The following is a 12,610-nucleotide window of genomic DNA, read 5'->3' as shown; positions in this document are numbered from 1 at the left end:
CTCTTGGATTTCTTTTCCCAATTTTTTTCATTTGATTTTTAAACTCCTTTCTTATCTCTTTTAAGATGTCTTTCTGAGCTGGAGATCAATTCATATTCTTCTCTTAAGCTTTTTATATAACATTCCTTCTGCCCTTCTTTTCTGAGCAAGAATCTTTATCTCTAAGGTAACATTCAGTAAACACTACTTTTTGTTGGCCTTTTTTTCATTTTGGGATGCTATCTTTAAATAGTATCTTGTTTGGGGTTAAAGTATGGTTCAGGAAACTTCAGTGTTGAGATCCCTAGAGGGCTTTATTTACTGGAGTTAGGAACTCCTGCAGGTTACCCAGTGGACCAACCAGTAAGGAATGCAGAGGCTTTTCCTGAATTGTCTATGTTGAGAGTGTCAGTATCCCCTCTCTAGACCTGAGACAGGATCTGGGCTCTCATCACACAATCTAGTCACTGGACTAGGCAGTCAGGACTAGAAACACAAGACGATCTCTCTGAAGAGTTAGTGCTGGAGAAGTTCTGCCTCTCACATCCATGTCTGGGGAAAGACCCATGAAGCACCTTCTTTGTTTATAATGGAGAAAGTGAGACCCTCCCACAGGAATGTCATAGGCTCAACTGAAAACAATGAGGCTGTGGGTCAGACCCTCCAGATGAGTCAAACTGGCAGGATGTGTGTCCTGGATAGCCCCATTAGAGCTCTCCCAATTCAAGTACTGGAGCACTCCTAGGGTACCCACCAAGTACACTGTAAAAGCTTCCACTCCCACCGTAAAGTTTTCTCTTCCTTCCACTGAAGTTCTCAAGTTAGCACCCTGCTTCATCCTACCAAATGTGTATCGGATCTCTGCTCTCTGTCCAGTGCAGGTCCATGCTCTCACCCATTATAGACCTTGTTGGAAGATATTCCTTTCTGTTCATTTGTGTGTTCTATCAATCCAAAAATCCGTTTAAGAGCCTTGATTCATGTAGGTTATGAGGAAAAGCCAGAAGAGCTTAAAACACTAATTAGTTTCTCTCTATCAGTTTGGTCAGAATTTATTCTCTGGGTTTAGGATATCAGGATCATTTTCCTTGATAATTTCTTGAAAGATGTTAACCAGGTTCTTTATTGGATAATGGCACTCAGTCCAAAAATTCTTAAATTTTATCTCCTAGATCTATTTTTCAAGTTCAGTATTTTTTCAGAGGTATTTTAAATTTTTTTATATTTTTTCTTTTTTTTTAAATTTTGATTGCCTTATTCTTGATGTCTCAATGACTCATTAGCTTTCATTGGTCCAATTCTAATTTTAAAGAAATTATTTTCTTTAATTGGTTTCTGAATATCCCTTTCCATTTGTCTACTTCTATTTTTATTTTAATACCTTCACTGTATATATATTTTCTTTTAGTAGAATTTATTTTCTCTGATTATCTCTTTAATTAAATCTATGCTTGTTTTTGCTTTGTCTGAGAACAGGGTTTCTCCCCTGACTTTTTTTAAACTTCATTTAAGCTTAAAATTCTCTGTTCTCTCCCCTATTTTAATTTTGTGTGCTTCTTTCCATTTCAAATATGTTCTTGTCACCAATATATTATTGCATTCTCTTTTTATGGGTGAGTTATTCCTATTCACATTTATGGATGCTATTACTAATTGTGTATTTCCTTCCATCCTATTTGCTCTATTTCATTCTTCTCTCTTTCTTTTAATCCCATCCCTCTTGAAGAGTTTGTCTTGGTTGTCACTACAACTTCCTTTGGAATTTACTACTCTCTTTAGAATGCTCTCCTATTTATCATCTACCCCCTGTTATTTGCCTGTAGCTACTTTCCAGAATTTTTGAAATTCTAATTCCAATTTAATGTGAGGTTTAGGCATATACTACCACTCCCATTTCCCCTACACTGTAAAATCTCTTGTTTGTATTCTTCTTTTATATGAGATAATTTTCCTCATTCTACTTCCTTCTTTCTATGACCTCTTCTTTTATTTTGAGATAATGCCACTATAATCCTCTCCATGCAGACTCTAATAAAATTAAAGTTTTTAGAATTAATAATATTCTCTTCACATATAAGAATGTAAACATTTTGACCTCATTGATTTCCTTGTTAATTCTCTTTCATTTTATTTTTATGTTTCTCTTGAAGCTTATTTTTAATCATCGCATTTGTTTTTCAATTCTGGTCTTTTTATCAGGAATGTGGTAAAATCCTCCATTCAATTAAATATCCAGTTTTAATCAGTTTGCTAAGTATATTTTTCCTGGTTGTATTCCTAGATGCTTTGCCTTTTGAAATATCATATTCTAGGTCCTTTACTCCTTTGATATGGAAGTAGTTAAATGTTCTCTACTCTTGACTATAGTTCCAAAATATTCAGTTTATTTATTTATTTTTTTTGGCTGTTTGCAATATTTTCTCCTTGACCTGGGAATACTGGATTTTTAACAATAATACTCCAGGGATTTTTCATTTCAGGGTTTTTTTCAGGAACTTTTTGGTGGATTACTTTAATTAATATTTTACCCTATGGATTTAGAATATCATACATGTTTTTCTTGATAATTATTTTAACTAATACATTTATATCTTTTTAATTATGACTTTTAATTAATTATTTAATTCTTCCATTAATTATTTTCTTCATTTATTTTTCTCTCTAACAGGCTATCAATTTTTTTCACATTTTTCTTGCATCACTCTCATTTTATTTCCAAGATTTATTTTTGCCAATCTTTTCCAGGAATTCAGAATGGATGTATGTCTAATTGGTACTTTTCTTTGATGATTTGCTTGTTATGTCTTCATATCATTAACACATTCAATATAATAGCTTTTCAATGTCCAAGTTCTCTTTTATGTTTGTTCATTTTTCCAGCTTATTTCTTAAGTTTGAAATTGATATAATATTTTGTCTCGGCTCACCTTGGGGAGGGTTGGCACTGTCTCAAACTTCAAGCTGTTTGTGTGCTGTTGATTTCAAAGATAGGAGGTATGTAAATGTTTAGTGCTTCCTACCACCTGGGATAGCTCTGGTGTGGGTCTGGACTTTAGCTTATGAGAGTCAGATCGAGTAGAGACACACACACACACACACACACACACACACACACACACACACACACAAACACACATACACACATACACAAGATTGGGTTGCAAGAATCTACTGAATTTATTTTTGGGAACTCAGACTTTTTATAACAAAAACTTATCTCAGGAATGACCCATTAAAGAAGACCCAGTTTCACAATTTCCTGGTTAAATTTACAATATTTGTTCTTAGAAATCTGCATACTTCTCTATCAGAAAAGCCTTTACAACTACCTCCAGAGTCACAGATCCCAGGTCAGGGTTCACTGGAGAACCAACAAATCCATACAATGACAAATATCTCTGATAGAAAAGGTCACCAAGGATATGTGAAAATCACTCCCAGGAGCTGACCCTCTATAGATTCCCCCTTAGGCATGCTGAAGCTTTAGATGGTGTGTTAGGACTTCTATATTTTGTCCCAGTGAGAAAAGATGTTTAAGACAAATGAGAATAATACACAATATCAGTAATAATGCAAAGATACCAGGAAGCATGTTCATTAATAGCTTTATAAAATGAAAGGATGAAACATTAACAAAGTTAAACAAATTATCAATACCTGATTCCATTTCCATTCTAGGTGTCAATGCAATATCATTAACAAATTTATGAAATTGATTCATATCCATAATTATAGAATCATTATACCAAATTTCATTCAAATAACCTTTAATATTATCCCATGGAATAAGTGAAGTATTATATTTTTAAACAAGTAACACAAGTAGCAGAAAATCTATAATCACATTGCAATTGTCCCTTGTGTTCATTACAGAGGTTTGTAATGCATTGATCAAATGATAAAGATCTTCAGTAATTCTCTCTTGAGTATTTTCTTATAATTCTTGTATATCTTTAGCTTCCATTTTTTCCTTATTCCTTACTTGTACAGAAATAACTGTAGAGGTGGTTGCCACAGTGACTGCAACAGCACTTAATATTCCAAACATAATGCAGCTAACACATCTATGTTGCCTAATTCTCTTTAATACCTTTTCTAAGAACTCATCAGCAGGAGACATGTACCAGCCTTCTACTTTGGTGGGTATTATAGGAAATTATGGTTGTCTTATCATGAAAACAACAACATCATCCATCACTTCCTCATTTATACATGCTCAAGTAGTGCAATTGTAGCAGTTAATATTATACCCCCCCATTTTTCTGATAATATAGACATATTTTAAAGATCTTATCATGAAAGTGCCAGCTGGTCCTGTGCATGCAATCACAGACAATTTTTTTTTTTTGCATAAGATATTTTGTCCAACGTCTTTTTCCATTGTATATCCTTATCTCATCTATAGCTGTCATAGCCTTCCATATCTCTGAATAAGCTAACCCTATTTCTGGGTATATAATTGGTTTAATATAGCCTGGAATATCCCATGGAACAATTCTATCAGGAGAATCCCACACTTGTAGCAAAATAGAATGATCATAAATTCTTCTATTTGGGGTATGACAAGCACCCCAGGGTGGAAAACATTCATTTTTAAAATCCCAAGCATGTAAATTTAAACAAGGAGGTTCTGTAGGAAATATCTTTCTTCCTTCAATAGTTTCTACAAATGGAATTCCTGATATTTCTAGGGTCCTAAATTCTCCAATGTTATAAACATTTGGATGAGTTGAATGATTAATTTTACTTAATTTAACACATGGTTCAACAGTATATGTTTTACAAAAACATGTAGGTGTCACAATATTTTAAGCAGAAAGTTATGCCTAACTTTTCTTCTCAACATCTCTTCTTTGATCTCTCCAGTAGGAACTTTGTTATATCTAAAATAATCTGCAACTTCCTCAAATAATACAATTTCTGTTATACTCTCTCCCCATTGTAGAGTGGTGACCCATGGAGGATTTTGAACATAAGTCTAATATTCAATTCCTTTTACAGTACCCAAATTGTTCATGAGTCCAAAATTGTCCAGTAAGCCCATGGCATATTCTTGTCTCATCTTCTCCTTTTCAATATCTTAAGTGTAAGTTATTCATTTTCTGTATTACCTGATTCATCTGGTCTGCATGGTCTGATGTTTCTTTCTGGTACCCAGACAGTTTCTCCATCTGTGGACAGAACAGAAGCATGCCCTCGACCCCAAGTTAATAATGGATCCAGCCACTTTCATTTTGATGCCTTAGGATCCTTCTGCATAACCATGTCCTTCTCTTCATGTTTCATATACTTAAAAATATATTTCTGCAGGTGTTAATTGTTTATCATTCAGTGTTAAAAAATTCAAAGCATATAAGGCAAGATTTATTCTCCATCCTTGTTGCCCCTTTGTCCCTATATATTCCCCCTTCTTTTGCACTTCCAGAAATCTCTTAAGATATTTATGTTTTCTTTCTTCTAAAGCTTGACCAGTGGGGTTAGAGGGAATACCTGTGATATGTTTTATATTGTAATATAAGCAGAATTGTTTAAATGACATAGAAGAATATACAGGGCCATTATCTGTTTTTGTGAATTTTGGTATCCCTGCAATATCAAAACACTGGAATAAATGATCAATCACACTTTGTGTGACCTCTGAACTTTGTGCTGTTGCCATTGTATATGAACTAAATGTCTACAGTAAAATGAATGAATTTCATTTTTCCAAAAGATGCAAGACGAGTCATATCTATCTGCCACAATTCATTAGGAACCTGGCCTCTAGGATTCTTAGAATAATTTGGAGGGGTAGGTAAGTATGGAATGCATTGTTGATAGGATTTTACCCTTGCTTGTTCTCTGGTGATTTTAAATTCTTTCCTTAATAAAGAAGAATTCTGGTGAATTTTTGCGTGATACTACCTAGCTTGCTCTTCTACTAAGCTTATAAAGAATGGAAGGGTTAACTGATCAGCCCTATGATTGCCTTCTTATACAGGCCCAGGCAATCCAGTGTAGGAATGTATGTATTCAAGAAAAAAAAAAGATTATATCTATCTCTTATAACTTCTTGTAACTCTTTAAAGAGTTGATATTATTCTTCATCAGTACTATGTTTAATAAAAGCTGTTTCTATGTATCTGACTGCATGATAACTATATTTTCTACCTGTAAAAATCTTAAAGGTTTATGGCTGTTCTATTAATACCATTAATTGGGCATATAATTCATTCTTTCATTTTAATTAAAAAGGAGTTTGTAAAATATTTTTAATTTCATTTATGCTTGGACCTACAGGCCTAGAATAAGGTCCATCATATTCTTTAAAAATTTCAAGAAACCTAGAGTGTCATAACTTGAGATATTTTCCCTCATTACCTCTACAGAGCAATCAATCATTAACTCCAGGTTTTGATATCATTACAGTAAAATAACTTACATTGATAAAACTAGATCATATAACTTTTCAACATCTTGCTCATCAGTAAATTATCTGACTATGGGTTACATAATTTTCAATTTCCCAATCATTTCTCAAAGCCTCTCACATTTATTCAGTATTATTGGAAATGATTCCAGGTAAACTATATACTTCCCAATCTCTTATACAATTTTCTTCTAAGTTAACCATTTTTTCTTCTTTAAATTTAAACAATAAATTCTTAACCTATATGAAACATAATGTTTCCATGCTGACATCTCATTCTCTTGAAGTTAACCTTAGCAATGCCAGGGTTACAGGATACATGTATAATTTCTTCTTCCTAAATCACAGATATTAAATATGCTACTTGGATCTTACATAGAAATATTCCCTTTAAGAAACACTAGGTGGAAGAGCACAGCTTTTCACAATCTTTCTGAGCCAAAATACCTTGAGAAACATAACCTTGTTGGCAAGGTATTCTCCAGTTTTCTTATAACAAATCATTTCAAAGGTGATGGATGATACTTAAATTCATCCATTATTGTTATTGTTACACAATCTTAAAGTTTCAAAATATTGAATCTGTTCTTATAAAAAGTTTACTAATTATACATAACACATTTCAATTTAATGTATATTTCCTTTACTCCCTAAAACTTTGTAATACATAAAAACTTCCTGAGAACAGATGTTTCTAAAATCCCTTTTTATGATTACAAGATTTTTTTTCATTGTTCTCTTAATAATCGTATAAATTCCAAACTCATATTCAAAATCACCTTAAATTATTTTCCTTTTCAAAATATTAAAGTTTGCAAATCCATCTTATCTGTATAACTGCTATTCTAACTTCTCAGTGCTCTAACTTAAAATGCTCTGACTTTATCATCACTGACAAAATGATGCTCTGGGAATTGGAGATTTGTCACATTTTGAGATGTCAAGGTAGTATGCACTAATTATTTACTTTTACTGTTTATCATTCCTTGTTTACCCCAAATTTTTCATATTATATATATGTGTGTGTGTGTGTGTGTGTGTGTGTGTGTGTGTGTGTATATCTCAGCACGCTAATTAAGACCAGTCCAAAAAATAATTTTAAAGGCAATTTCAAATTCTTCTAGGTCCCTTATAAGTAGAATTTGCCAAATCAGTAAATAAAATTCTATTAGTCTATCAGATCAGAAAAGAGACAATAGAAAATAAGAGAAAATAATAGAACCCCTTCTCCTCCTTAAACAACAGGATTTGGGGGCAGCTAGGTGGTGCAGTGGATAGAGCACCGGTCCTGGAGTCAGGAGTACCTGACTTCAAATCTGGCCTCAGACATTTAATAATGACCTAGCCATGTGGCCTTGGGCAAGCCACTTAACCCCATTGCCTTGTAAAAAAAAAAAAAATTAAAACAAAAACAACAGTATTCTTAGGAAAATCTCTTGTTTTGGTGCCAATCATGAGTTTTGGGGGAAAAAAAGATTTAATTTTCAAAAGATAGAATGGAAAGGAGATTGACCAATCAGAACATTGTCAACAGCAGGCCTGTGAAAGACAGCTAAGATCTTCTCTCTGCCTGTATTTTAAAGCAAACATATATAGACAGATAAATAGTCAGAGAATTTAGAATAAGATAGGCCCTCAAAAATCCCAGGAAACCTCACTCTACTCTCACACTAGAGGGTTCCTTTAAACATTACACAAAGACAAAAATAGAAAGTGTATACCAGATAATACACACACACACACTTCTGCCAGAAAACAAAACAATCACCATCAAAGGTGACAAATCTTCTAAGAAATCAGAGGAAAAATGCAGAGAACATTCCATTTTTCACAATACATTTTTCCATTCAATGGTTTTGATATCTAACACTATTTTAACTATAAGTAGCCACAACCTTTTTTTTTTTTTTTTTAGGTTTTTGCAAGGCAAATGGGGTTAAGTGGCTTGCCCAAGGCCACACTGCTAAGTAATTAAGTGTCTGAGACAGAATTTGAACTCAGGTACTCCTGACTCCAGGGCCAGTGCTTTATCCACTGCCCCACAACTACAACTTTTGAGAAGGCAAATGGTCACTCAAAAATCCCTCAGCCTAATTGGAATAAACCCTGTTCCCCCTTCAGCTGTTCCTTTTTAAAGGAACAGCCTTATTAAGTCTTCACAAAAACAATTCTCTCTCTTATCTAGTGCTTTTTCTTAATTCCTCTCTCAGTTATCTTCAACATCTAGATAAGCAAGCCATGAGCAAACAAGTTGTCTGATTTCTCACACCCCTTTGAACTCCTTGTTGCAGCCTAGCAATAAATTGTGCAAAATCTTCATTAGCTCCTTGTTTCATTTTTGTAAATGAAGCCTTGCTTCCTTCCTTTTCAGGCAATTTTAGCCATGCCTGTTAGTTTGCCAGTAAACTATACCTAATTTGATTATCTACTCCTGCCCATCTACCAGTGGTAGAGATTATTTCAAATGTTATTCTTAACCCTGCTGCTTGATTTATCTTAGCTTGACTAGTACAATTTTCAAAAAGTTCAGTTTTCCATCTTAAGTAATCTCCTGGTAAAAGAGTAATTTTTACTATTGTAGTCCAAACTTCCGGGGTTAATATTTTTCTACCTAATATTTCTATTATAGTTAAAACATATGGGCTATTGTTTGTTGCTGATTTTAATTCTTTAAATGTTTTAAAATGTGAATTATCATATTCTCTCACAACATTCCCTGGAATCCTTGGATCAGGTTTCTCAAGCAAGGGAAAAGAGAATAATAACTCTTTCATATCACATGGAATCTTCTCTTTTAACTACTTATTGAGTAGCATTTATATGCCACTTATCTGTTAGTGCTTTAGTCTTTTTTTTTTTTTAGGTTTTTCCAAGGCAAATGGGGTAAAGTGACTTGCCCAAGGCCACACAGCTAGGTAATTATTAAGTGTCTGAGACCAGATTTGAACCCAGGTACTCCTGACTCCTAGGCTGGTGCTTTATCAACTGGTACTCCTGACTCCTAGGCTGGTGCTTTATCAACTGAGCCACCTAGGCACCCCAGTGCTTTAGTCTTTAGAATGTAAAGGAGCAGAAGGTGGGTTATTAGAGGTAGGAGGAAGTGGACTGGCTGGGGAATCACCGCCACCAGAAGCTCAAGAGCAGCAGCCCCTGCAGCAATCTGAAGGGGTGGGGCCCAGCCTCCAGGAGACTTTCCAGTACAAGTTCCCAAAGCAGGAGCAAGGAGGAGGATTCTCCTGGGAAGGTATGGCCCCAGGGACTTCGGCCTCTCCACCCCTCCTTCCATACTGAGGCAGCTGCAGGTCCTGAGGCAGTGTTGGAGGCAAAAGCCACCACTCTTTTTGACTTTTATTTTCCTGATTAATAGTTTGAACATCTAAATCAACTTGTAATATTCTCTGAGCCAAAGGAACATCTCCAGGTGGTGTCAGGTAGATTTTTAAAATATTCCACAATGAAAAGACTCCTAAAAGTAATGCCTCTTGACTTTCCTGTTTAAAATATTCACTCATGGGACAGCCAGGTGGTGCAGTGGATAGAGCATTGGCCCTGGAGTCAAGACTACCTGAGTTCAAATCCGGCCTTAGACACTAAATAATTGCCTAGTTGTGTGCCTTGGGAAAGCCACTTAACCCCATTACCTTGCAAAAAGAAAAAAAATGTTCACTCATCATTTACCCACAGTCTCCCATTTTTCAATACTTAATACTCTTTCTTCTGGAAATCAAGGACAACATTTTTGTACACATTCAATAAATTCTTCCAATTGTTTTGTTGTTATTAATAAGCCTCTTTCTTTAGCTATCTGCTTTAGCATTTTCAAGTAATATCCTCTGTCCTTATACTATCACTGTGCCATTTTAATGCTCTCTGTTTTAGTCCTGATGAAAAAGTTAAAAAAAAATTATTTACCTGAATTGCCTGCTGTCCCTTTAAGAGCGCTCTTGACCAGCATATGTCCAGACTTATCTTTCCTTTCAAGACTGATTTCCCTTCCAGGTCAGACTTTCTGTCAGTCTGTCCATTTATCAGTCCCTGTTCAGGCACCATCTACCACCCCAATAGCTCTGGTGTGGGTCTAGACATTAATTTACAAGAGTCAGACTGAGCAGAGATGTACTCACACATGCAAGGTTAGGAAGTAAGAATCTACTAAATTTATTTTTGGAAACTCAGACTTTCTATAACAAAAATTTATCTCAGGAATGGCCAGTTAAAGGAGACCCAATTTCACAATTTCCTGAGTAAATTTAGAATATTTGTTCTCAGAAATCTGCATACTTCTCTATGAGAAAAGCCTTTACAAATACCTTCAGAGCCACAGATTATCCCAGGTCATGGTTCACTGGAGAGCTATCAAATCCATACAATGAGCAATAATACATTCTCTGATGGAAAATGTCACCAAGGATATGTGAAAATCACTCCCAGGAGTTGGCCCTCTACAGATTCTAAGGTGGTATGATCTGGGGAGAGGTGTGGTCACTGCTCTCTCAGTTTGCCCTAGAGTCTTTAAGGAGGGGGTTATTCCCGTTTAGCTGCAAATACTGAACTCAGATCTTCCTGACTAGAGATGAATGCTTTATTCACATGTGATCTCTCTTATAGTAATAGCTATAATATTAACAATAATAATCCCATTATTATTGTTTTACTGCATTGCTATTTTACATAAACATAATCACACTGGGAAAGATTAATAATCAATTGATATGTTAAACATCTAGCATACTTTGATAATATATGGATTCCAAATTTAATTTTTAAGACAGATGGATATAAGTGCTATTATTTATAAACACTCTAAATAAAAGTCAGTGAAAAATTATTGTTTAAAGAATAATAATTTTGACATTTATTCTTTAGAAGACAGAAGCAGGAATAAACATGATTTTTACTCAATAGATGGAAAAAGAACTATTTATTATTGGACCTCAATATTAGGCAAAAGTCAGAATAATGACATTTCCAAAATGAAGGTAAGATCAGCAACAAAATTTAACGAGTTTATTAGTGTTTAATAATGGTTTAATAAGTTTATTAATGTTTAAAGCTGAGTTGCACTCTTCTACCAATTCATAATTTTCTATGTAGTTCAAACACCTATCTAGTAGGGACATGGATAGAATTAATATCATTTATGAATCTCAAGTAACCTTCTATATTCCTTTATTTATTTGATTTTTCTGGAAACAGTCTATACTACATATCAGGTGCTGGATGGAAACACTTTTCTACTTTCTGCTGTTCAGTAGATTTTACAGTGGACATCTAGACAAATATTCTCTTTTCTTGGATCATCAACAAACTCTGAACTACCTTGACTGACTGAGAAAGTGTTTTGTTCTTTTTATGCCAAGCTGTTCCATTAAGAAAGAGAAAAGTTAAATTCTCTTAAATCCCCTCTGGGGTTCTGAGGAATTATGCCCTTTCAACTTAGAGTGAAAGTTAGACAATGCAGGCTTTATTTAGATTGTATTTTAATAATTTGGGAATCTTTTTTATGATTAATATCTTACTTTTTATTTTCACATAATTTGTTGAAGGGTCAATAAGTTCACACTAAATTTTAGTCATAACTGAGATGACCTTTTTTAAATTATGTATACAAATTAGCATAGCAGGAACAACAGAATCGATCTTCAGGTGGGTAGATCAAATAGTTGTACAGACTGAAATCCAATGGTGGCCACTGATAGAGTAATTAATGAAGCAGAGGTCTGGAAATACAACTTAGTCCAACTTGATGAAGCTGATGTCCTTCGCGTACTGCCAGAAGCACTGGCGGCACATGTTCAGGCCATACTTGCGGATCAGGCCGTGGTGGTTGGAACAGACGCGGCACGACCGAGACCCCTGGCCGAATTTACGAGGGTGGCTCCAGTACAGCTGCTGGTGACCCATGGCGCCACTGGCAAAGACGCAACACAAAAGGAATCTTTTTTTTTTATGAAATCAGAACTCAGTAAAGTCAAATCTCGTATTACTGCAATGCAGGTTTAAAGCCTATTTCCCCCCATTTCCAGGGATCAGTAAAGAACACTGTAGGCAAATCCTTGAGAGTTTTTTCCTCTCTGAGGCTATAGATTGCATGAAGGTGCTTCTCTTACCTCAAATCAATTATCTTTTAGTGAAGCAATATCTCTTTTAAAATCAGTACAGCCCTTAGTAGATGAGGGGAGATGGCGGGGGGGGGGGGGGGGGGGGATTTAGAACTTTCAT

At 34.8% G+C, this 12,610-nt stretch overlaps 1 protein-coding gene across 1 annotated transcript; it reads right to left on the bottom strand.

Moving 5' to 3' along the window:
- Window positions 1–12,110: 12,110 nt before the first annotated feature.
- On the bottom strand, window positions 12,111–12,312 carry LOC141499886 (small ribosomal subunit protein uS14-like). Its single transcript, XM_074202675.1, has one exon. It carries the CDS (start codon window positions 12,290–12,292, stop codon window positions 12,122–12,124), a length of 171 nt encoding a protein of 56 aa, XP_074058776.1. The 5' UTR covers window positions 12,293–12,312; the 3' UTR covers window positions 12,111–12,121.
- Window positions 12,313–12,610: the final 298 nt, after the last annotated feature.

Source organism: Macrotis lagotis, chromosome X (genome assembly GCF_037893015.1).
Source record: "Macrotis lagotis isolate mMagLag1 chromosome X, bilby.v1.9.chrom.fasta, whole genome shotgun sequence".
Lineage (NCBI taxonomy): Eukaryota > Metazoa > Chordata > Mammalia > Peramelemorphia > Peramelidae > Macrotis > Macrotis lagotis.
The sequence above is the reverse complement of the archived record's forward strand: the minus strand, read 5'-3'. Positions and strand labels throughout refer to the sequence as shown.